The sequence below is a fragment of the Parus major genome, chromosome 3, assembly GCF_001522545.3.
Source record: "Parus major isolate Abel chromosome 3, Parus_major1.1, whole genome shotgun sequence".
NCBI lineage: Eukaryota > Metazoa > Chordata > Aves > Passeriformes > Paridae > Parus > Parus major.
Window position 1 is genome coordinate 52,544,617 of NC_031770.1, and position 27,009 is coordinate 52,571,625.

The following is a 27,009-nucleotide window of genomic DNA, read 5'->3' on the forward strand; positions in this document are numbered from 1 at the left end:
TATAATATAATATAATATAATATAATATAATATAATATAATATAATATAATATAATATAATATAAATTCTCAGGACCCCCAAAAAATAACTCTTCATTTTTCTTTGAATTAGTTAAACCTTTCCAACCCACACTTTTGTAAAGTCTGGAGAAGTTTGCTCATTCAGATACACCTCCTGGAGAGGCTGAAAAAAAATACCATCCTGCAGACAGGCATCTCTATAAGCAAATGCAGAAAACTGGATATTCTAATATTATTGTAAAAAATATCTCCCAGCATTCAGACTAAATTTATCTATTACAGAATACAGGAGCAGTAATTCTGAGAGAATTTTATAGAGTTAAAAAAATTGGTCTAGACCTTTATCAACAGTAAATGCTATAATAGCTCTGACATTAGTAGTGATAGAAAAAATAATTAGATGTGTTTTTTTATTTATCTTCAAAAATCTGATGCTTTTTTGTTATGGTTAAAGCACACTTCCACAGCATTAAAGAGACTTATTTTACTAGTATAAACCTTTATACTTACTGTGAAAGTAATATTCTGGATAGTGTATGTTAACTTGTTTAGATCTTCAAAGCTAACAAATATGTTGTACTGAGTGTAGTTCAGGTAGCCCAGGTGAGCAACAATGATTTCACTGCATTTCTGTGAACACACAGAGAGAAAAACAAAAAAGTCCTCAAATTACTCCAGAATGTGCACTGTTAGTATAGGCTGTAGAATTTGTTCCTAAATGGACCCATATTGATATTTATCATATATCTCACTAATCTCAATCGGTCTGATCAAGACTTTCTTGAAAGATACTGGAGAGAGCAGCAGCAACTTGATAAAGTCAGTCAGGTGGATCAGTGTCTGAACACTAAACAGTGCCACCTTTTCACCTGAGCTGGTGACAACAACTGCTCCCAGCACCAGGATGGAATCAAGTAACTCATCACTAACTCAAGATGGTGAGATGGGGCTACCTCGTACTAACTCATTTTTGAAAGTTAACAGGAGGAAAGAGAAAAACCAAGTATATTACTCTCTTGGCTGTGTAATTAAATCTAATGGAGCACTACTAATTAATTTCTGAAAATTTCATAGATATGTGTATATATCTATATAAAAATAAGACAGTTGATTTACTATATATGCTTATCATAAAAAACTTCAGCTATGTCCTTCCTAAAGGATTTGCATCTGGAGGAGCTGTTTTGAATGTCTTTAAGCTTAAACATTTCAGTGAAAATTACATTAGAATCTCCAAACTTTTCTTCACAGTGGCAAAAAATCTGTTTTTTTCAGAATACAGTTGCCAGCTGATTTCAAGCAGACTCTGCAAGTGTTGGAGACGAATTTTTCTTGTTCTGGAACCCCTTATCAAATCTTCTGCTACAATATCCCTTTCTTCAATACTGCAAAACCTGTTTAGGTGACTGAACAGGACCCACTGCTTTACTGACAAAGAGCAACTCTAACAAGAAAGAGCGGTCTTTAACAGGCAATAGACACAAGTCACAGAAGGGAACAGAAAAACGATGTACAGGCAGGTGTCTTGTCAGAATTACTGCCTACATTGCCATTATAAATAAAATTGGGGAGTCCGTCCTGAGACCTGAGTTAAACACAGGTACAATTCTTATTTGCAATGCAAAGTAGGGTGCACACAGATTTAAAGAAAATACACTACATCAGAGTTTTGTTTAAGCAAGTGCATACTTGTGCACAACTGAGTAATCTCGTCCGATTGTGAACTTGATTGTTAACGTATGGTGTGCTTCCATCCTTCACCACTCCCAGGACTTTGACTGTCATTGTCACGTTCTTCTTGAGGGATCCTGGAATTAAAACAGAAAACATTAATCTGCTGCTGCATGTAGAAATTAAATCTCAAATAGAGTTCTAAAATCATTTAAAACACATATGTTATCCAAATACTACTCAGACTTACCCAGTTATACATTACTGGAGTAGGGCTACAGTATTTTTATACATAGGCAGTAAGTCACAAGCCCTGTACTGAATCTTGGTAATTGTAATTACTTGTAATTACAAATACAGTATTTGTCACATATATACAGAGAAGCTGTACCAAAGCAGTATCATTACAATCTACACATCTAATTCTCCCCAAAATGAAGAAGGAAATGCACAGATTATCTAGATACTTCTGTTTCCACAAAACTAACAAAAAACTTTTCTCCTGCTCCTGCTGCTTACAATGCAATCAGTGCTGTCCATGTCTTTACCAAGGGAGGGAGTGAAGTGGAAGAAAAGCATATCAGAGGAAAAACCCACCAAGGACAGCCAGAAAGCAACAGGATCATGTGTGTGACAAAATTAAAGATACAATAGACAGGTTGCTACAGCAGTTTCATGAGAATTAGGTCAGATTCTCACCATCGTGCTGATCCAACTCAACCACACAGGTCAGCCACAGCTGCTGGTTGTAAGTTGACAGTGGTGGCGAACTTAAATTAAATGGCTTCAGCTGTAAAAAACCCCACAAGGTTAGCACCAGCCTTTACACAGCTACATGACATATCTGTAGTTAAGATGATGAAAGGTATGTTAATTATGTTTGTGACAATGTTTTTGAGAAGTGATTTATACATGCTGTTCTGTGGACAGCGTGATAAGCAGCTCACACACATGTCTTCCAGAGAAGTAGCTTCAACAGCACATGTATTTTGCAAAGCACTGAAGTAAGGAAAAGTACAACTACCTAAACGCCATAAAAGCAGCAGCAATAAAACAGAAAAGTTCAGATATTAAAAACAAATCCTGAGACCTAGCCTGAATATACAAAATAATTTTTAGCACTTTACATCAAAAGTCAGATTTGTGGGCCTTCATCTGCTACACAGTTTTAAACTTGTTAAACAATAATTACAAAAAAGCCCTATTTTCCACTAGGTTTTTGAAAAATCCCACATTCAAGTCTAAAGAATAAAAGGTATCATTAACAGATAAAACCCACACACAGGAAAGACTTCTCAACTTTGAAATCAAATTGTGCTTTAAAAAAAATAATATCCACCCACAGTACCGTATCAATCCAAACATATATAGGTGACTGGTAGGTAAAAGAAACAAAGCATTGTCCCAGTGTATTTAAAAGAAATGTAATTTAAGTAAAAACCCACAACAAAACCTTTTTTGCACTTTCACAAAAAATACTTCAGATATTAGGTTGACAGTGAAGAGCTAGACAAACAAAAACGCAAGAACTGAAGACCAAAATACGAAAGCATTTGAGAACATGTGAATGCTCCTCTGAGGAATCTAGATCCCATGTCTCGGTCACATGATAGTGAACAATTAACAAGAAATACTTCTTTATGATAGAAAGGGAAATCACAAGAGGAATAGCAGTAGTTGCCACTGAGTGCATTGTTTTTCAACACATGTTCTCAATTTCTGTTTCTGAACCCCCTACAAGAATCTCCACTATTAATTCACCAGGGAAAAACTCCCATGTTTCTTTATCAGAAACTGCTGTGCAGAAACATACGAGAAATCTCTACCCGACCTGCTCATAACGGTAAGAGACCAGAAATCGCTCCTGGGCTATTCATGGAGTAACACAGTGGTAGTACAATATTGCATGTTCAGCTTCAAACTGGAAAGCACCACTAAGACATTCTGCAGTAAAAGCTTAAATATTTAAAATAACTGGGGAGAAGGAGGGAAACATTTAATATTACTAACATCAAATAATGCCATTCATATAATCTAACAATATTTATTAACTCTTACCTTCAGGCTGTTATTTAAGTCAGTTCTTGCTACAGAAGTTTCAATTACATTAGGACCTACACAATATATAAGGAAGAAAGAAAATAATATTGAAGCATACATATGAGTGATGATGTAAATATAGGCTTTCATAAATAATATTCCACTTTTCAGATGTTTCAGGTAAAGGGTAAAGCACTTGGATATTTCAATATAATTTTTAAATTTGACCTGCATGTTCCTTTAAGCATCTCTGCCATGGTGTTTCTATGCATTATTAAATAAATTATAAATCAAGAATTCCATGTCAAAAGCCCTGAATGTGTAGTTTAAAGTACTACAATTTCAGTAGTATTTTTTTATTAATATGTATCTATATATATATATCTATCTATACATGTATATATATCTCCCAAGATTTTATGGGAATGCAGTCATGAAAGCACACAGCTACAGAACTCCCTTGCTTAATTAGAGCAGGCTGCTGAGGGACATGTCCACTTAAGTCCTTAACATCTTTAAGGAGAGAGACTCCCACCACCTGTCTGGGAAACCTATGCCAGTATTTAACCACCATTATGGTAAAAAAAATTTCTAATATCTAACTGGAATTTCTTGTGCTCCAGCTCATGTTGCACCTCTGAGAAAAGCCCCATCTTCTGTGCAGCCCCTGATAAGGTGGTTCCAAACAGCAGTATGATTTCCCCTTCGGTATGAAAGAGCATGGGATATTGAGGACAAGCGGAAAGCACACGTGTTTTTATGCGCACAAAACATGAAAAGACTAAACCAGGAAAGTGACAGGGAAGAGTAGGAAAAGATCTGTGTGTTCAGGTTGTGAATCCTTCTGTTCAAATGGTCTCTCCCTGTATATATTTGGTCTGGCAACTTAATGGAGTCTTTTAACCCTCAAAATATGCTCTTTCAATCACAAACTCAGTATTATAAAAATTATGCAATAAAAGCAGTTTCTCATAAAGACCAAACACTTCAAAGTTACTACAGAGAAACAATGGAAAAGAAGTTTATAAATGAGCACCATGGAATCACTGTCCAAGACAGGTTAGCTGTCATCACAGCTCTAAACATGCAGCACTGCTTGGGCTCCTACAACTGCTCTAATAACAATAATAACCCTAATAGGGTTATTGTTATTAACTTAACTTGGGTTTATTATTATTAACTTCAAAAGAAAAATTAAGAATTTCTGCCATCACAGCCAGAATTTCATATTAGAATTGCAGCACAACATCACTGACAGCCACCCACTGAAAAGTCTGCTCTGCATCACTGAACTGTCCCGTTCTGAAGTACATATAAACCAGATTTTTGAAAGGCATATGTTGTTTTAACAAGCATAATTGAGTTTCAGTGGGTGTTCACAGTTGGTAAGTCATCACATACCAGTAATTAAGTCATGATGAAACAAATAGAATTAGCCTTTTTTAAGGGTTATTTCTTTATTGGAAGATATGAACCAATATTGGGACTGAGAAATCACACTCAAAGCTTTTAAGAACAGCAACCAAATAATGAAGTTCTAGTGCTATAACTGATTCTTCTCTAGCAAGTGAAAAGCTTTTGAAACAAAATGATGCTGCGGCTTCCTGACTAACAAATGGAGACTAATTTAAATAGTTATTGTTTTACTTTTTGTCTCAATCACTTAACATAATAACAGATGAAGGCAAAGAACCACCTTAAGGTAATGTACTGCAAAGCTACAGAAAATGAGTTTTGCACCTTGGATTTTCTTTGAACTTGTCTCACCCCAAAGATAAGACAGACCCACTGTGAAAAGAGAAGGAAAGCGATTGCAACTTGGAAAAAAGACCAAACAAGTGTGTCTGTTTTGGGTTACAGGAACTGTAAGAGCAGCATCCGTCTTCAGTCAAACTGTCTTGATTTCTCAGATGGAAATCAAGAGTTCTGCCAGGCTTCCCAACTGCAGGTATAGATGTTGAGTGTGGGCAATGGCATATTTAAGTAGCACAGAAAATACGGATGTATCTTCCACACTTTCATTTACTTAGTGGGTTTGGTGAGCTTTTCTCAGACTGTACCATTTATTGAGGCAGCATTCTGTTGTTAGGGCCCCTCCTTCTATTCACAGGAAGCAAGCAGCTGTCAACAAAAGCCGTGAGGAATATCACAGTAATTGTTCAGTGGGTCTCCTCCCAAGGTAAACAGCATCCTTTTAAAAATATTCTAGTTATAATAATAAACAGTATCAGCCAAACTATCCAGCAGACCAATCTTAAAAGGACAAGAATCCCACAGCCATGCCGGCTCCTGAAGGGGATCACAGGCAAGGCCCGGGACCACAGCACGGTACAGATGAGCAAGAGTTGCTTACAGCAGCCAAGTCCCCTGGGCCAAAGGTAACCATATCACCAGATTACTCTGCCTGCAAACACAATACACCAGCACAGCTCCCTCTCAGGTTCTGCTACTGATTAAGAACAAAACACTCCATTTTCCCTTCCAGGAGCACTGCTTTTTGTCTAGTCTTACATAAAACAACTTTCATTTTTTGCAACCTGGACGTGTAAGAACACAACTACAAATATGGTTCAGTTTTAAAGCCAAATTGCCAAATTACACTAAATTAAATAATTTTTTTTTCCTTTGTCATAAAATGCACTTTTGCAAATGTGTTTATGCAGTATTTTAGTGGCCAAATAATGCCCTTCAGCATCCTTCAGCAAGTGACAGGAATATCAGTGGTTAACCTTTACGAACTGAAAGCCTATTTAGACTTTCAGCTGCTCTAATAAATCAAACAGCAGGAAAGAATTTGTTCACAGACAAATTTTATTATTGAAGGCTATTATGAAAAACGTACTGCCTACAAGGCACAGGTGGACATAAAAGCCTAAACAGCTGCCTCCAAACAACACACCCTTCTTTCCAAGGCAGGTAGGACTAGATAGCTCCCAGGCCTGGGCAGCCCTTCTCACTCTAAAGGAAGTGAAGGACAGGGCAGAGGTAGAGACAACCCAACAGACAGGTCAAAAAGTGTCAGAGAGGGGCACAGGAAAACACACTGGACAGGCTGAGAGATGTGGAAGTCAGCAGTAAAGCAGAGGAAGATGGTAACAACCTAAAGTAATTCTTATATAGGGGGTGGACTGCTTAATGAGTATCAGTCCCTCCTTCCCCTTCTCCCCATCACTTAAGTTCTGTATTGATAAAGCTCTCCTGACAGCAGAGTACTAGTTTATTTAACACTGCTAGGAGAGCACACTGACTTATTTTTCAAATATGTTCTAGCCCTGGAAAAGCTTTCCAGCATGAAATAAAGAAGGGTCCCAAGCTTTTCAACTCCCTAGTGATACTGCATCTTTGTTCACCAGACTACCACAAATCTCTCTGATCTCCAGCTTGAGTACCCAGGCACTATGTGCTTAGCCTCCCAGGTCACGTTAGGACTCTCAAAAAGATCTCTGAAACCAGAGACCCAAGCTTGTATATGTTTGACAACTGAAGTTCATATTTTTACACCAAAATATTTTGTATTTCTGCGGCACTTATCACCCAAACATTTAGAAGGCTTTACAAACACCTTCCTCAGACTCCTCACAGGAAATCACTAGCACTACCATTTTACAGATAGAAATACAAAGAAAAACGGCTAATGTAGCAGGCTGCTGAAAAATTATGTTGCAATGAAGCTGCTTTTGTCTCATTTTATTGGCTCTCCCCTGCAAAGCAGTTGCAAATACCAAGTCTTTGTAGGTAGTACCCCCATGAAGAAGTGAGATGGAAGAAACACTTCCCTGTCCCTGTCAATTCTAATGCTTCCTCAGACATCTCAGGAGCAGTAAGCTCATTAGCATTTAAATACCCCTGTAAATACCAACAGGTTTAGACAAAGTATATGAGAACTGTAATCTTTTAAAAAGAGAACATCCTTACCTGCTATTCCTATGAAGACTGTCAGACCAAAACAAATAAAGAATACTACAAAGACCAAAACAAAATGCCTTTTGGACAGTGTATACAATCGCATCGGAGCCAGCCTATAGGGAGCAAAAGAAACCACAGAATTAGTGTCGGTCATATTTCTAAAAGGGTAGAAAATAAACCCCATTCATTCTTCAACAAAGAAAATTAAACCAAACCCTGAGGTAACATGTAACACTAAGAAACAAGATATTAATCATCTGTGCTCCAAAATGTATGAATTTTTCCCAATTTTTTATTATGCTAGGGTTTTCTATTGTCCTAAAACTTGAGCAATTGAAAACATTTCTTAAAGGGAGAAAAAGTTGTTAATGTTATTTTATACATTATTAACTTAAACATCCAAGACTCTATGTCTCCCACAATGAGAGCTTAATCTAAAGGGACAGTCATCACTAACAACTCAGTTACCTGCACAGGATCTTGATGAGTTGTCTATACCCTATAAATATACTTCAACCCTGCAGGATCATACCTAACAAGGAATAGGGCAGACCTCCAGATATGCTAGATGTGCATGCTCAGGCTTTGAATTCTTGTCTGAGCTCCACCAAAGCTTGGGATATAAAAACCTGAACTCAAGGTTTCTACTGGACACCTAAATACAAATACACATACAAGCAATGACATCTCTTGCACTACACATTGGTGGTTATCATTTAGGTTCAAGACAAAACAGGGGGGCAGGGGTGTGGGTGTACATTAAAAATACCAATTGCATTCCCTGGAGAACAGGTAACTTCCAGTTCTGTCAGTCTAAGGAAAATATGATCAAATAACTAATCCTACATAAGGTGGACAAATCCACTGTGTTTCAAAATACAGCCAACATTTCCTCTTGAGTTACACCAAAACTGAGCTACCACATACCTGACTTTCTACTGCTGTTCCAGGAGGTATGACCCTAGGAATCTGTACAGTTTAAATGGAAAAGCTGTAGGACTAGGAGGTTGATGGCATGGTGGTGCTGTTTTTCAATAAATTTGCATGAGCACCAGCATGGAAAGAAACGAAACGGAAAGACTTTAATGACAGAGCTCCCTCCCTTTTAACTTGGAATAAAACTTCTTTCTTCTTTTCACCAGCTAAATGGTACTCTTTTTGGTTCACCATGTTGAAAAAGAATTGCAGAAATGGTGGTAAAATCCTTCCCATAAGCCCAGCCTGAACTTTGGGACCAGGTACCATGTGCTGCATGCGTGACAGCCCTTAAAAGCAAGGCAAACAATTCACTATAAACCAGTAAAAGGATTTAACAATAACAACCTCTATCTTCTCTGAGAATCACTGCATTTTCTCCAAATGAAGCACTACCAAAACCAACTTGCATCATTCCTTTAAAGTTTGAGAGATCCAAATCTAAATTTATTAACACATAAAGGAGGTGGGGAAGGGAGGAAAATCCTACAGAAGAACTGCAAGCAAGTATCTGCAAATGTCAGGAGTCTGCACAAACTAGCTGTACAGGACTCCAGGCACAGCACCTGCAAAATACTTGCCACACACCTTTACACACAGCAGAAACTCTGCATCAGTCCAGAGGTCACAACAGCTGATTGTACAGCCAAAAACCACAAACCATACATTAAATGACCAAGTAATTGCCACATAAGCAGTACTAGATTGTCACACAGAAGCCTCACAGACAAATAGGATTTTGACTTTTAAAAATGCCAATTAACAGAGGAATTTCAAACCAGAACTTGTCTGCACAACTTTTGCAGGGATGTGACTGCAGTATTTTTCCTACATCAATGTCTTAAAACCTCAGCCTTCATGCACTTAAACCATGTTAAAGCCACTGAATCTGTACTAGTACTAAAACAACTAACCAAGGTGCATCTTTCCATCAGCTCCAGGGTCTCCTTCAGTTCCACAGATGACCTGGTATTCCCTGTCTACCTAAGTACAACAAGTATGGGATATTATTATCTTGAGATACCAAAGTATTAATCTCAACAAGAAAACCCTTGACATATAAAAACAGTACATAAAATGTGGACATGCCTAAATTACCTATAAGATTTAAAGTACATACCAAATGTTTCGTGGCAGAGCACATATTGAGGATCTCTCAACACAGGAAAGCCCGTGGGTTGAGCACAGCTGACAACTGGAAGAATGTCATGTTTGCAGTAAAGCTTAACATATATTTGTGTTGTCCTGAATACTTCACATCTGGGCATCCACCTAACAGCTACAGGTTGATGCAGGATATTTCTGACTTGCTGTGCATGTTCTTGGTTCTTTTGCTAAATTCCCTAATTTCAAAGTTTCTGCAGACATTTCACAATGCATGATGCAAATGTGAAAAATACCACAAAGCTTTATGCAGATGACTGCAATGACAACATTTTAATTCCACTGAAATACTCCACACTCATTACAGGAAAGCTCCCAGTTCCCCATCCAGCCAAGGGTTTTACAACCACTGGCAATTAGCACCTTGGTTTACCCATAAGCCAGTAGATGTGTTTGTGTTTTGTGAGCTTTTGAAGAAACAGGTTTCTGACACTGGCTCGTTCTTTATTCCAGTTGCCCTCCAGATGGTGCAGCACCTAGCAGTCAGAATGGGTAGGTGTACACCTATGCCAACAGGGATGCTGTATCCAGCCCAGAGTGGAGACACAGGGAGAAGGAACATACCCCGTGTCTTCCTCTCATTCACACCTGTACTCCTCAAGTCTCACTTAGGCCACTGACCACATGTGCTGCTTTAGAGGTCAGTAAGGCAACATGGACACTTTTATTAACAGCAAATGTAAGAACTCAGCCAAATCTTAACTGCATTTCTCATGAGGGCAAACAATTTACAGCATTCCTATCAGGTGAGGCATGCTTCATTGCCCCTCGCCGCAGTCGCAGAACTTCCTTGTGTAGACTGAAGCGTCTCATTGCACCTATCACCAGCCGACAGACAAAGCAGGTAAAATCACCTTCCCATAAGTTCATTGTTTAACTCCTGCCTTTTGGAAAGAGATTTTATGAAGTTTATAAGTAAGTGTAAGTTGGTGATGCCCCACTGACAGCCTCCATCTTACATCTGAAAGGCCCAATAAAGAATGAAATGCTGGAAACACATCTATGGGAAAAACAAAAACGATTCCTTACTCTGGATGCACTTGTTCAAACGGGTAAAGAACTGTGCTTTGCTTTACCAAGCAGAGTGGAAGATACTTTAATCAGCCCAACCACAGCAGTCGAAAGCTCAAGACTAGCCATCCAACTGTCTGCAGTCTTTCAGGCAGCTTTTACCACCTACACTCAGCTTTATCCTAACTCAGAGTGGTTTATAATTAACTTGTGTCTGAAACTGACTGCAAAGGAGGAGAAAGCACTGAGATACAGAGAAATATTGTACTTAGACATCTCAAATAGCACTCAGTAAAACTGAACTGCTCTAGTGAAGCCTGTGACAGAGTTAACTTTGGAAACACACACTCATAACAACTGCAATCTTTCAGTAGCCATTCATACATGAGATGTAAAGGTGGGTTCCATCTTACTTCTGGAGTAAAGTTTTGTCTCAAAAGGTTCAGCTAAATGTTTCTCAGGACATTTCTAATCTTCAAATCTCTTCTCATGACTGCACAACAGTCTTTAATGAAGACCATCATAAAAAAACAGAGCCTGTTACATAATAGTTTTCACTTAAGACTAACCCTAAAGAAGGGAGAGCTGTGGTGAAACTGAGATTAAGCAGTAGGTAGGCACAGAGGTGATATTAAAATCAGAAATAACTTGCTTTTATGCACAGCAGCTTTTCTGAAATCCTAGCCTCAACATCTCTGCCTCCAACTGCTCTTCTCTATTTTAGGCTCATTCCCAAATAGAACCATCAAACCCACTTTGATTTGAATAATTATATATGCTACCTACGTTCACAGTACTGGGGCTATCCATACACCCTGCACTTGCTCGTGGTTTAAAGACATTGCTTGTTCTGGTGTCCCTCAGAAGACCTTGAATTTCTTGCAAATGTATTCCACAAAGGTTAATAGCTAATGAGGCAGCACTTCACTACATAAAAAGAGGCATAAAATTAACATTGTCAGTACTATACAGAACTGCTACATGACAACTGACAGATAAACATAGCTGTGCTTTACCTCTGCATGTGTGCACGGGGTGGGTTAGCTTTTTTGGTTTTTCAGCTGTTGTTTGTTGTATTCATCTAAGCCTGAATAATTAATCACGGCTATGGCTCTGTCCATGCCAAGAAATATCCGGGAAAACAAGTTTTTCTTTTTCCTTTAGCAAGCAATCTGAGAGTGAAGATACCGGGGGGGAGGGGAGGTTTTATTCTCCCTATAAAAGGCAAACACAGCGTTCCTCTAAAGAAAAGGGCAGTCACCCTCGGGGTTCTGACGGTGGCGAGCCACTACCTCAGAAACATTCATTTAACCCTCTTTACCCTTGAATTTATTTAAATCAGGCGAGCTGATTTCCTTGCCGAGAATGGCGTGTACAAACTGAATTAGATTCAGACTGCCCAAAGAGACTGAGAAGTCTCCCTCCCTCACGACCCGTCCGGACGCAATTCCGTGCCACGTGCTCTAGGACTGACCCTGCCTGAGCAGGCAGGCTGGACCAGATGGCCAAAGGCTGTGGTCCCTCCCCAGCTTGCCCGTTCTGTGATTCCGTGAATGACAACACTCGGCTCCTCCCTCAGAGAAAAGAGTTTGTTCTCCCGGACCCGGTCCCGAGCGAGCCGGCGCCCCTCAGGCTCGCGCGCCCCCCGCGCCCGCAGCCACTCCCCGCCCCCACTCACGGCTCCATCGCGGCGCCGCGCGCGCAGTGCCGGCACCTCCTCCGCGCGCCGCCGCCGCCGCCGTGGCACAGCCGGCGCCGCGCGACGCCTTCCGCGTGCGTCACCGCGCGGCCGCCACGCGGCCCCGCACACGTCACGGGCCCCGTACACGTCACGGGCCCCGCCGCGCCCCGGCCGCGGGCCAGCTGAGGGGGCGGGGAGAGGGGGGCGCTACGGCGAGCCCGAGGGGACACACGCCCGCGCTCCGCCGGCAGGGAGAGCGAGAGAGAGGGCGAGCCCTCAGGGGTCAGGGAGTGCGATAGGACGCCAGCTTGTCCTTGGTGCGCCGGCTAGTCCTGGCCTGCCGAGCGCTGCGGGTTCAAAATTACATTAAGAATCAGGGAACCGGTTAGGTGGGAAAAGACCCCCAGGATCATCGAGTGCATCGAGTGCAACTTATGACCTAACACCACCGTGTCAGCTACACCATGGCACGGAGTACCACGTTAATATTTCCTTAAACACCTTTAAGTATGGTGACTTCACCATCTCCCTGGACAGCCCGTTCCAATGTCTAATCATCCTTTCAGTGAGAAAATTCCTCCTAGTGTCTAACCTGAACCTCCTCTGGTGCAGCTTGAAGCCATTTCCTCTTATCCTGTCACTGGTTCCTTGGGAGAAGAGACCAACCCCCACCTGGCTACAGCCTCCTTTCAGGGGGCTGTAGAGAGTGATGAGGTCTCCTCTGAGCCTCCTTTTCTCCAGGCCAAATACCCCAGCTCCCTCAGCTTCTCCTCATCAGCCTTGTGCTCCAGACCCTTTACCAGCTCTGTTTCCCTTCTCTGGACTTGTTCCAGCCCCTCAGTGTCCTTCCTGTAGTGAGGGACCAGAACTGATCACAAGACTCAAGGTGTGGCCTCACCAGTGCCAAGTTCAGGGGGACAATCCCTGCCCTGCTCCTGCTGGCCACACTATTGCTGATCCAGGCCAGGATGCCATTGGCCTTCTTGGCCACCTGGGCACAGCTGGCTCATGTTCAGCTGCTGTTGACCAGCACCCCCAGGTCCTTTTCTGCCAGGCCACTTCCCAGCTGCTCTTCTCCAAGCCTACAGCACTGCACGGAGTTGTGGCCAAAGTATAGGACCCAGCACTTGCTCGAGTTGAATCTCATGCTCTTGGTTGTGAAGCCAAATGTATTTTGCATCGGGATAACAGCAGTGTTTCCCACATTTCCAGTGTGCTTTATCAGCTTGTGCTATAGTAGTAGCAACTACAGGTAGCAGAGGGAAATTTAACCATATAAACAGAAAATACTTCAGACAGAGAAGTGGTTCTGAGTCCAGTCTAAACCCATCCATTTTCAGCAAAAGGCCCAATGTGACATATCTGTGTTGAACATGCACGTGTTTAGTGCCACCTGGGTTGTAAATTATTTTATTTACCAGCTCTTTCAGTGGAATTAAAATGCTGTCAGTGCAGTCATCTGCACAAAGCTTTGTGGTATTCAAGGGATGTTAGTGATGTACCATGTTTGCAGAGAATTCAGTCAGCTCACAAGAAGCAGAAATTAAATCCTAAGAGTAAGCAACTACTTTACACACACTATGTAATAAAAATCTCTAGTTCGTACCTAACAGTGTTTTGTTCTTGCACAATCTTAAGTTGAAGCTGGATTTCTATTCTGAATTTCTGTTGAATGTCCTAAGACTGGGCAACAAAGATTGCCAATCTGGGAAGTGATGGTAAAGAGCAGGAAGGTATAGGGGTTCGCCAACCTATATTTTATACTCATTTTTGATAGCTCTAACATCTGCTTATAGAAAGTCAACACTGCAGTTACTAAAACATGTGGGAATACCTGACGTGTAGTCTTGAATGAAATTCAGAGTAACTGCCTGGCTTTCATGTTTGTCATGTGCATAAGGCAGAGCCACTTTGGGATGACCTCCAAAATGTTTAGATAGATCAGACAACATATAATTTAAAAATTATCTCTTCAACAGTTAAATAATTTCATTAAAAGCTTACTTAGATGATACCGTGGTCTTACTGCATTTCCTTTTAAAAAGTATTTAGGATTAATAATATTATTCATTTTATTACATTACTCTGGGGGCAGTTATGTCATTACTTGTGACCTGTGGGACCCAGTATGACTCTTATGTAACACCACTGAACCTAAAAACATGCTGAGAATTAATTTAGTCATTGATACTGGTATTTATCCCATCTGTGATTTACAGCACTGATGATCACTTAGTAATCTCATAAAAATAGCTGCCCTGAGAAATACATTGTACCAACTGATGAAGAAAAGATGTACATGCATTTTAAATCAAGAAGAGTTTAAACTGTAGACCAGAATTAACTGGGGGGGAAAAAAATAAAGCTTTGAGTAATCAGGACAACTGAAGAAAGTGTATCTGCTCAGAACAAGTTATCACTGGCAAACCACAATTGGTCATTAGGTCATGGATGGCTATGACATGCACTGTGTTGCTTTCAGCACACTTCAGGCTTCTCCAACAAGTTCTCCCTGGCCAGAAAATGATGGAATGATGCTTACAGAATCTGTGACCATTCCCAGTTTTCTGGGAAGCGTGGTTGTAGAGTTATAACTCTCTGCAGTTACACTTCCATTTGTGTGCACACAATTGAGCTGTTCCAAGGACTACTCCAATCCCTCTGGCACTCAGGTGTCTCACTAACGTGAATTTATTATCCTCAAACCAAAAATATGTTATTCTCACTCAGTAGGTAGGAAACTTGAAGCACAGAAAGGCTGAGCCTTGCCAAAAGTCACATGGAGAACAATGTGGGTGGCAGAGCTTGTAATCCAGCTCACTTCAGTTAGCCATGGGACCACATTTCTCTTTGCCATCTACCAACTTTCAAAGGTCTGTGAATACACTGTAAACATGTACATTGCATGCTATTTTTTGTGAAAATTTTGGCACTGAGTTTACAAACTAAACACTTAGAAGACACTGTGAAACTCCTCTGTCTCCACAGAGTCAGTCAGTCTCACTCTGCTTCTTCCAAGAAGGTTCTGCTCAGTGCCTTCTCTGACCTGCTCTGGAACAAAATAGTGCAAGAAGCTTCTATCTGCCTCATCTGTTGTAGGAGCTGGACAGTGTGAGATGAATGAAGCTTACAAGAGAAGAGAGTGTGAGCTATGAATAAGAGGCTGAATACTTGCTCAGCTGGATTCTGCTTACACTGACCTCCTTAGCACTAAAGCTGTTATTTCGTGGCCAGTTTACACTTTCATGGCTCACACCTACAGCTACAGTGACAACAGGTGAAATCCAGCCTCTCTCTAGCTGGGGCTCTTTATTTTGCACACATATTAGTGCAGTAGACTGGTGAATCAAATAAAGGAAATCATCTGAGTTAAAGGTCACTTAAGAATCAGTTGCTCAGTTACTGTGCAGGTAAAGGATTAATTGTGGGCAGATGAGGAAGAGAGCAGAAATGTGTGACCAGGGAAATGAGAGCTAGGATGGTTTCTTCCAGCCACAGAGCCAGCTTGTGGCAGTTTAAAGCAATCATGAAGCTACAGTGTTCGTCTCATCCTCCCCTTTCTGTTTCAGGCCTTCTGGCCCAAGCTATATACTTCACATTGGGGTATTTCAGGTTCTTCCAATTGCCAAGACCCTGAAAGAACAGGAGAAAGGTACCAGCTGTGGCTCAAAGCAGCCACTGAAGATCCTGTCTGGGTCAAGGATGAAGGCATCATGTACCTTCCAGGAATTTTGACTACAGATGTCCAACGAGGTCTTCTTGACTCCATGGCTTCTCACAGACTTGCACTTTGAGCCCTGGTAGAAGATTTGCGGAAGAAATGTGTATTCTATCACAACAGCTTTCTTGGGAAACTTTCTGGAAAGTTTCTTCTCTGAAGCACACAGGTAGTAGTTCTCTAAGGAAAAATTAACAGCTTCTCTTTATTGCTGAGTGAAATGATGTGGTATTCTCTGGTCTTTTTGCAAAAGGAGCAGAACCAGTCAATGAAATTTTCCCACATGATTTGAGGATTGTCTATGTAATATCAAGCATTAATTAAAGCTGCAAGTAAAAATATACTTTTCGTGATGTCCTATATATAGTATTTTCTTTTTGATGTACAAAATGTCATATTATTCCCTGATAGGAGTTTAAAATATATCCCTTGTTTAAAGCAGGGCAGATTGTAGGTCATTTATCTCAGTCTCTGGGTATTATTACTAAATTAAGCATCAACACTGTGCTTCCCTGTATATGCTGATTGGTCAGTGGGATGTGTTCATTAACCTAGAAATTGATTTTTCAGGAATGCCATGTTGCAGTTATGCAACTCTGATGTCAGACCACAATCTGGCCACCCTCCTGCTCTCTCCTGTCTATCAGATAGGCACGCATTTCCTATCAAAATGTTTCCAGCAAGCTGAACTCTTCAACATCAGCTAGGTGATAGAGTTACAAAATTCCCACTGAAAAATATCCATCAGCTGATTGGGAAACCTGTTGTCTTCTGGTAAGTTTTGGTATCTCACTGCTAGCATGTCAAAGAGATAAAAATGTGTTTTAGTAACATTGGTGCTAAGCTCTTTTCATACCAATAGTCTGCTCAAAGTGGCTTAGAGAAGCAGGGGCGTTGTCATCTGCCAGCCCTCTGCCAGCTCTCCCTGCCCTGCCATCCTGGCCAGGAGGCATGCTGAAGGAGGAAGGAACATATTGGGAGTGGGAGGGGGAGACATCAGGCAAATGAACAAACTGTTCATTCAAGGGGCTTGCTTGGAGAAATTTTTCAGAGGTACAAATTAGAGCAGTCCAGAAGTTGTTACAATAAATCTGATGTGCTTTAAGGCAGTCCACATGACCCATGGGAGAGGGTAACACTTTTTCTCCTCTGCCTTCTCTGAGCTTATCTACTGCACCAAGCACGACGTGGTGTACCACAGACTAATCTTCAGTGCACTGAGTCCAGCCCAGCTTTGTGTTTGGGTTACCAATGAGGTTATTGAATGTCACACCTACTAGTCTGTAAATGCAGGGTCTCTTTGACAAGCATACCATGCAGTGCCGTGTCTGCCAAAGGCAACTCCTAACCTAGACAGATGGGGTTCATCAGTGTGCTGAGCCATGGCTAGCCCTGATCTCTTGGTGTCTCCCAGATGACTGAGGGAAGCAGCTCTTGCTCATGGGGAAATACACCGGACACACAAGGTACAGTCTGTTCTGGGCTGTTGGGAAGAACAAACTCACTAACTTGGACAACCCACCGTCTCTATAGTGAGAATGAGTGCCCTGGGACTCTGCAGAGTGAGGATGACATAAGCTGGGATAGCCAAGGAGTCTGCCAGCCTCACTTGTGCCCTGTGTCCAGAGAACAGGCTGCTCACAGAAAGCTGCTGGACAGTACGTTCAAGAGCACTGTGCATTAAAGGAAAACATCACCAAAAACTGTCACTAAACTGGGATGGCCTCAGAGCTGAATCAGAAATTACTCAGCCATCCATGGCACGAAAAGACAGTTACTTGGGATAACAGCTCTGTCAGCCATCTCTGAGCTAGGCCACCCCCGTGTATTGAGTCCCCTGCCACTAAAAATAAGCACATACAGCACAGCTTACAGCAAGCACTCCTGAGTCAAGGGTCACAAAGGGGACTGACTGCTTGGTGGTTTTCCTTTTCTCTATCAGCTCTGCTCCAGGCTTCCCAATTTTGTGTTTTCTGGTTGGCACTCAGAGAAGGGTGAAAGGGAAAACACATGCTTTAAATATGGTTTTACCCTTTTTTATTTTATTTTTTTTGATCTAGTATGTTATTTGCTTTTAGTAACATGGTTATTTTAGAGAAGCTCCTTGGTTTGAAGTAAAGACAAGCCACACAGCATTTCCTTGGTCAAATTTCCAAAATTCTTTCTGCTGTCAGAGCAGTAAGTCTCTACATTACATCCCAGGGTGTGCTCATTTATAACCTGACTAAATGTCCTGAGTAAAACAAAGAGGGACAAGAGGATCAAGAATTGAATTCTTCCCATAAGTGAGAGTTGCCTGTAAGAAGAATGCATGGTAGCATCAAGAAACACTCCTCCACACCAGGAATCTAAAAAGAAAGGCGCCATTGCTACATCCATCCATAGTGCTGAAGGGAAACACTGGCCAGAACAGCAGGTATGCAGTGGCAGTAACAGAAACTCACTTTACAGCACTTAGGTTAAAATCTTGGTAATGCAGAGAAGTACTAGCATGACTTGTAAGTCAGGAAATATTATTTCCATGTTAAGAGTTCAGTATTACTCCATTTCATTCTAGATGACGAGCAGCTGATAGTTCTTGGGGGTATTGTCACTGAAGAAAGGGCAATCTAGAACTAACTCCACAAGCTCATTTGATTCACTGAGGTAGCATCTTTTCAATGCAGAAAGTCCTTCCATACACTCGTAAGGTCACAAAAATTAATTAACAGTTTATCTTGGAGAGCTCAAGATTCTTCTGGAAATAAAGCTGAACAAATGCCTCTCCCAGGACCTCTTGCTTGCAAATTCCACAAATTAATCTCTCCTCTCTCCGTTCCAGTGCAAATATTCCTCATCAGACTGCCAGATGCACACAGGTACATTTCCATCTCCTTATCACCTCCCATGGCTCAAGTGCAAGGAGACTCTGTTTTGCCAGGAAACACCGTGGTTTTATTAGATGTTGCCAAGCTGTCAAGCTGTGTTTTCAAGCTCTGTGACTCTGTAGTCTCTGATGGTGTGAATAATGAGATAAATTCAATCTAATGGACCACCTGCCCTTTCACTGGGAAAAAACACATACTGAAGTCAAATGACTTAAGCAGAACAGCTGGGGTACTGTGCAGAAGCAGACTGCCCAGATGCACAGTAAAATAGAGCTGGAAGAGACTTTACAAGGTACCTCATCTTCTGTCTTAGGACAGCATCTGGCAGATCTAAGACTTTCCTTGCATGTGTTTGTCAAAAGTTTTTTAAAACCTCCAATGATGGAGATGTTAAGTCTCTCTGGATAATCCTTTCTTGTAGTGTTTTGCCATTCTTCTCATTCAGATTTTTTTTTTTTTATGTCTAGCAAGAACTTTTATTGCTTCAGTTAATATTACTCTGTAATGTTTGTCCAAGATGAACATGAAGTTTTTCTTTAGAGAAATTCCTATTCCTCCAACTTCAATGTTTGTTCTTTTGGGGGAGTAATCTCAAATTTTCCTCAAAGCTATGTTTTTGACTTTTGATTATCCAGATCCCTGTCTTATCCTCTCTTCCACTGGCAGGCCCTTGAAGTGTGGTGTTCAGAATCTGACATAGCTTGCACTAAGTTGTGGAATGTTGTCTAAAATAAGTGGTGTAACTCTCAGATCTTATGCTTCTGCTCTACATTTACCTTCTTCACGTGTATAAGACAATGTCACTGTTAAAAGAGGTTATTTTATAAAAGATTACAATTTCTATACCCTTTTTAGACAAAAAATGTCATATAACTGTTTGTTACCCAACTTGTATTTGTGTGGCTGAACAGCATCCATCCTCTGCATAGTTCCTAGCACCTGTTTCTCTTGATGTTCATTCTGCTTTTTTGGAACCTTCCTCCAGCTCAAAAATTCTTTTAAATTATAACCCAGGAGTCCAACACCCTCGGAGCCTTTCCTAGCCTTGTGTAACCTCATCCATACTCTCCAGCCATCATTGGTCAGTCACGGAAACAGCAGGGGCAAGGCTCAGAAGAAATGTGGCTGTAGCCCACGCAGTACATGTATCTGTATCCCTTCTGACCTCAACCTTTGCCAACCACTCTCATTTTCCTAATCTATTCTTATCCTATTCCAGGATTGTTTCGCGGCTGCCTCCAGAACATATCCCCTTCGCTTATTACGACAGTGGGAAAGAAGTAGCACAGAGGGACGCAGATGGGGATTGCCTGTGTAAAGGTGTTAACAGGTGAGGGCAGGAGGAGAGGCGTGGGGCTGTCTGATCGGCACATCCAGCAGCGGCCCCTCCGCCGCCGGGCTGCGGGACCCGGGCGCTGGCCTGGAGCAGCCCCGGCACCGGGCGGCCTCTCCCGGACGCTCAGCCGGGGCTCCTCGTGTGATGCCCGGCAGCCAAGCCCCCGCTCGCCCCCCGCTCGCCCCCCGCTCCCGGCCGGAGCCGCGCCCGGCAGTACCGATAGTAGCGATCATCCTTGTAGGGCGTCAGGTCCTCCTGGATCTCCCGGTACGTCTCCCGCACCCGCCGGCAGAAGCGCTTGACCTCGCCGCACAGCGGGCTCCCGAAGGCGGCGAAATCCGCCTCCATGCCGCCCAGGCCGCCGCCTCAGGCCCCGCGCTCCGCCATGGAGCCCCGCCGGAGCCCGCCCGGCGCTGCGCGGCCGCGGGGCGGGGGCGGCGCAGGAGCCGCAGCGGCGGCGGCGGATGCGGGGGGGAGCGGATGCGGGAGCGGGGGATGCGGGGAAGAGGGATGCAGGGAAGGGGGAAGAAAGGGGCCGAATGCAGGGGCCGCGGATTCAGGGAGGAAGGATGCAGGAATGGGGGATGCAGCAGCCGGGGATGCAGAGGCGGAGGATGCAGGGCGGGCTCTCCGCGCACTGCCCGCGCCCTCGGGGGCGGCGGGAGCCGCTTCAGCACCACGGAGAGGGGCGGCCGGCGCCGGGGAGTAAGCAGCGAGCTCGCATTACCTCTGCTGAAAACATCTCCGTTATTATTGGTTTTTTTTAATAAAAACGTTTTATTCTCAAAGCATACCATCTCTATGTAAAATAAATGCCCTGATTTTTATTGTTTCTTTTCCCCAGAGTAGCAGGTATGTAAAAGAAACCCTATGCTAAATCTACTTTTCATGATCATGACATTGTACATGGTACAAAACTAAGAATGGTGCTGTTTATATCGTCTAAATCTAGAAACTCTGAACTGAACTCTAGTCAGTTTACAGAGCACTATGCTATCTTGATTCATATTAAACTTTCTTTCATAAACAAATTCATATTTAAACTCGTTTAAATTATTGAATCAATCAAAGCTTTAATTTTCACTACCTAATGGCAGTGATGATATCCATATCAAAAGCAAAAATCCCGTTACTCTTGATATGGAATCATTGTGTCTATAAGGTATAAATGTAGACGTCTTCTCTACTGTTCCTCTCATGTAAATATCTTCCCTGTTGACATTCAGGAAGCTGGGCTGGGTTGTTTCCCAGCCTTGCCCTTAGTCTATTTTATCACATACAAAGTGATCAGTGGATCAGTGACCACACTGGAACATGCATTTTTACTTAAATTGATCTCTCACAAATGTATTCTGGCAAGAAGTTGCTCCTGGTGCAGTGGGAGGGGGACAGACAATTTGTCTTCCCCAGCAGGTGGGGGAGAAAGGGAGAGGAAGGTTCACCTCTGACTGAGAATTTCTATTTCCTACCTATGAATAGTTCTAAGCTTGAGAAGACATAGTAGCAGGATAAAAACCATGTGCACATTCAAGCTGGAGACAAAGGGGTTTTTGTTGGTTTGCTGGTCGGTTTGTTCGTTTTTTTGCAGGCCCAGAGCAGCACCATTCCAGAGATGCAATGTTCTTTGTTGTGCTGAACATTATCCACGCTGTCTTTCAATGGTGTTTGTCTCCCTACACCTCAAATGCCATGGGAGGGTTTCACACCTTCCATGGAAGGCTGGCAGGTTACTCACAGAGAAGTTGTTAGCATTGACCACATATTAACCCACCAACTTCTGCTACCAAGAAAAACCAGAGCATTTTTCAACCAACAAATACCAGATATTACAGGATTAATATGATGTTTGTGAATAGCAAAGCTTGTGGGAAGACACAAGCAACTGCATATCCCCATTGTGGTTCACATTAAAAATTCAAAAGACTCTAAGGAGGTCAAGAATGCATTCTGAGTCTCCAAATACAATCCAGTACTTCAATACATTGACAAAACAAGCAGTACTCAGGGTTGTATGCAATTCCTAGGTAACATTTCTTTAAGGTATAAAAAAAAATTAGCTTGCATCCAATCCTTTTTGTCAAAGAAATTCCAGGTTTCCTTATTTTAATAAATGAGAAAAGAATTAAAGCATACTTTTAATATTGAACAGACATTTCTATTAAAACTGCCAATCTGTTTTCTTTTGTGAAGATCTGATATGTGATGAATGGAACATCTCAGCTTGCTGCTCACTTACCCAGCCCTCCAGACTTAGCATCATGCTTCTCCCATTATGGGGTGTCCATCTTTCCTGTCCAGTGCAGTCACAGCACAGACTGGGCTGGCACAGAAATGTGTTTGGTTCTGCAGGAAGCACAACTTAAGTAAAAGCAAAGGGAGGCCAAGGTTTCATAGGCAGCTTTGCAAATAAGGTGCAAGAGTAACCAGCAGATAACCTGCACTGGGGCATGTCTTATCCCACTCATTTCAGGGTACCTCATCTATCCAAGCACAGCACCTTCTGTGTCAGCCTGATTTTGCTGATTTTCACAGAAAATGATAAAAGAGAGGCATCATCAAACAACATCTAAGAACAAACCAATCTAAGATACTACTGAGAATCCTACAAATCTCAATTAGAATTTAAGCATCTGGAACTCAATTCATCCCCTGAGTGCCTCTGGACTTCATGAGGCAGAGAAAAGTCCCAAGAGTCTAAGACTAAGATGTGATCAAACTCAACATCTGCACTGCATCATGTCACATAACCTGGAAAGAGTTTATTTTTGAGGGTGGAGCTTATCAGAAGTCCCCCTTCTCATTTTTCTTCCTGGTTATCCCGCTTTGTATAGTGAGCTTTTTGCAGCATCAGCCACATGTATTATATTGTGATAGTGGTTAAATACAAAGCTTAACAATCCATGTAAAAGCACCAGGGTTATTACTCTGGACTTTCAGAAGCCAAAGCAGCTGGTGCTGAGAAGTTAAGGGAATAAATGCTGCCAATTCAAGTCCCCTTCTTCCCCCTGCTTTTTTATTCCAGTAAAGGAACAACCCCCTCAAAGAAACAGAAGTCCACCTGCTTAACAAATACTTTCTCCCTCAAAACTGTTTTGAGACAGAGAAAGGCAGTAGTGGCAGCTGCTGGCTGAAAGGAGCAACTGCCTTTTTCCTTCCAAGTGGAATTAAGGATGGGTACATCAGATGACACAAACACACATCTGCACTGACTGCAGAGAACCTGTGCTGCTGTTACACAGCTTCATTTATGCCCCTGAGTCTCACCACATATGGGAGTAGTCACTGGGTATCCCCACGCTGCAGAGTAGAAACCATGCTGAGCCCCACAGAAAACCCTTGAGTTTGGTCCACCTGCCCTGTTATTCAATGCTGCCTTAACTCTGGAAGAGAATAACCTTTGCCTTGCCCCAGGCCATCATGGCTTGATGCCTTCTCCTGCCAGAAAACTGCTTTGTCACAGCCAACCAGCGATGTGACGATGATGTGACTCAAGTGTTGTCACACAGCCCTTGCTGTGCACGTAGAAGATCGTAGCAGAGTACTGGGGACAGAAAGGTGATGTTGCTTGGCAGGAGGGTGGTGTTCACTGTGATGCCAAGCTTCTTATTTATTTGAAGAGGTGGCACAGAAGCACAGCTGGGACAGCCCATGACAGATCACCCATAATAAATCATCTCTGAGCTGACAGCAGCTTTGGAGCCACAGCTGCTTTTGTCATCGCTGGGAGGAGTAAAGCTCTACACAGGCTGCAGCTGGCTGTCCTGACCCTCACAGCAGCAACAAGAAAGACTCATCACTCTCTCCCTGTATCTTTGGGGATGAATCTTCCCTGTGTCTATCCTGCTTTGAAGAGATGTGAGGACAAGAAAATAAAATCAGATTAAAAATCTTTTTTGATCAAAATTGAAGAAGAATCTCTTGTGAGGTGATTTCAAGGTAGACAGAGAGGAACACTGATCACACCTGTTCATGCTCTGTGTCTCTCTTTGTATGGCTGAGTTGCTTTTCTCTCGACTGTCATGTTGAGAGCAATGGAAAGATGAAATGGGACCCTAACTAAATTGCCTGTCCTGTATATTAATCAACATTTTATATGGTGCTTCACTGTGATTATTGGCTTTCAAAGGTCAACTACATTGAATAATAATTACCAGTGGCATTTATTAACTTAAATATCCCACTGGTATTAAAAGGAATACTACTAAGGGAAATAAAAACTCAACAGCTTGTGATATCTAGATAGCAACTAGTGAAGACTTTAAACCATCTGCATATTTTTAACTGCAGTGACTTGTATTTTATTATTTTAGTCCATTAAATAGATCACCATGTGTACTTTTCAGTTCTCACACAGCATATTGCTGCAGGCATATTTCAGAGAAAATTTTAAACACAATGTTCAAACTACTACAAAGATCTATTTTTCTAAAAAGTTTCATAATGTTTGAGAAAATACATGTAATGACATATCCCTCCTGCAGTGTTACTATGCCTGTTTTAGGCAGAACACCTTTGTTTTGATTTTGAGATGCCTATTACTCTTCCTTTGAAATTCATGTCTCTTGTGAGATACAGTCTTATCTCTCAGGAATAATTAGGAACAAATTTCATAATCTCAGACTAAAAATATGTGGTGGGTTGACCCTGGATGAGTGAAACTCCTACCCAATTGCTTGCTCACTCCTACTCCCTTCTCTGAAACCAACTGGATACAGGATGAAATAAAAAGGACTGGAGTAAACAAGCTCATGAGTAGAGATAAAGAAAGGGAGATCAATTCCCAGTTACTGTTGGGAGAAAACTAGACTTTACTCAGGGAATTAAACTTAATTTATTGTTGATCGAGATAAATTTTTGGGCACTGATTTGGATAACAACAAACAACAGGTTTTTTTTGGTGGGGGGGAGGTTGCCCCAGAATGGAACACCTCCTCCTCCAACTTTGGTGTCCCTCTGCTGCTTGTCACTCTTTTTGTCCCATCCTCCTGCCTCTGCCCTATCTTAAATGTGTTTCCACAGAGGTGCTACCAGCTGTGCCCATGCTGTGCCCATGCTGTGCTCCTGTGCTGGGTCCAACTTGAAGTTGTCTGAAACCATCCTGCAGGGCAGTGCTGGCCCCTGCCCACAGAACCCAGCCCTGCAGCTCTCTCTGCCAGCACCTGGCCACCTGCTCCACATACAGTAGGTGATTATTCAGATAGGAGGCTACATGATACTTTGCCATTGTTCGTCATTCTTCCGTTTCTGAACTGTTGTCTGTACATCTCAAGGGAAGCAATTAAAACTAACGTGGAAATAGTGAAAAGTGATGGGTATTTTGGAAAACTTCTCTCCTTTTAGAAGCTCATTATTTTCTACATACCCAGTCACACATTAATGAATGGTGAGATGTGGGTGAATTGTAAAAGAATAGAAATAGTGCTGAATGCAGTCTCTCCCCGATGACTTGCTGCTGCACCAATTACCAAAGAGGTGGAACAACCTTGCCCTTAATAGGTCACAGCTATGTCCAATAAGGATGGGTGTTAAAGAAGAGAGTTAGCTGGTTAGGGGGAGTTGAGAGTTTGCTGGTTGTGCTGTGAGGAGGAAAGGTTAAGGTCCCATGTGATGGACAGAAAGAGGCGGCCTCACAAAGGATAGGAAGGAGTTGGCTGGTTGAGGAAGAAGGAATGAATTTGTGTTGTGTGGAGCTGCCTATAAGAAGTCACTGAGAAAAGATATGAAACTTTTACTGTAGGATAATAAACTGATAGCATCAGTCAGTTTGCATCCACTGTCAATTTGTGCCCAATGTGAGGAGCGAGCACTGACAGTGAGACCCTCTAGGTACTGCTAAATCTAAGTAGAAACATGCAGCATCACCAGGGGAGGGCCTCATTCCATGCTTGGCAGTCTCCTTTCCCCAGTCAGTCATTTCTGCTCTGAACTACAAAGATGAATACCCAGTTATAAATAGCATATGACTTTATTTTTTTAAAAAAAAGTAATAGAAAAGCCTTAAAAATACAGAGTTTTCAGCTTGTGTTTGCAACCCACTGGAATGAATTAACTTTTTCTTGTGAAAACAAATGAATTGGTCTCCTACTCCTACTCAGCCATTTAAAACCACAGCTAATTTGCAGGACTTGGGCATATTTCTAGAATCCAAGGCCTGGGAACATGTGTGACTAAATCACAAGCCCACAACAGACAGGGATTCCTAATCCTCAGGCCCTCTCTTCTCCCCCACTTGTAGGAAAGGGTAAGTGGGTATGCAGTGAAAGAGCAGGAGTACCCTCCAGACAGGTCATCATTTGTCTGATTAGAGAACCAAGACCTTGACTATTCCTCTGGAGACAATTTGCCTTTGGGCATTGCATGTTTCACACATTTACCTCTGTACCTATCCAAATTCATCTAACTGAAGCAGCCTTGTTTGGAACGCTTCACAGAATGGAGAATCCACGACTTCTTTGAGCTTGTTCCAATGTTAATAACTTTCATCATTAAGAGTTTTGCTTCTTTTTGTACTTGGCTCCAGCCCCCAGATATAACTGCTTGTTGTGCCTTTTCCTGCTAAATTAAAGTGCCTTTTGATTTTGGTATTTTAATTCAGCTAAGTTTTTAAGATAGTGAGAAT

The 27,009-nt window shown here is 42.1% G+C and overlaps 1 protein-coding gene and 1 long non-coding RNA gene across 7 annotated transcripts in view; one reads left to right on the forward strand and one right to left on the reverse strand.

The window, feature by feature from the left end:
• The window catches only part of TMEM181 (transmembrane protein 181), a 35,169-nt gene extending 14,390 nt beyond the window's left edge, over positions 1-20,779 (reverse strand). For 2 of the 6 annotated variants that reach the window (XM_015622871.2, XM_015622874.2), the window contains exons 1-6: positions 12,467-12,541; positions 7,648-7,751; positions 3,751-3,806; positions 2,392-2,482; positions 1,711-1,829; positions 532-651 (exon numbers count right to left, since the gene is read on the reverse strand). In XM_015622871.2, coding sequence (XP_015478357.1) covers positions 532-651; positions 1,711-1,829; positions 2,392-2,482; positions 3,751-3,806; positions 7,648-7,751; positions 12,467-12,474 — 498 coding nt within the window. In that variant the 5' untranslated portion in view covers positions 12,475-12,541. Of the gene's footprint in view, positions 1-531; positions 652-1,710; positions 1,830-2,391; positions 2,483-3,750; positions 3,807-7,647; positions 7,752-9,527; positions 9,549-11,574; positions 11,676-12,466; positions 12,542-20,607 lie in introns of those variants that run through there. The other 4 variants (XM_015622869.3, XM_015622872.3, XM_015622873.2 and 1 more) reach the window with 4 other exon arrangements.
• On the forward strand, positions 16,788-20,723 carry LOC117244041. The gene is made up of 3 exons (XR_004496398.1): positions 16,788-16,961; positions 20,274-20,384; positions 20,632-20,723. It is a non-coding gene; the product is annotated as an uncharacterized LOC117244041 (long non-coding RNA).
• Positions 20,780-27,009: the final 6,230 nt, after the last annotated feature.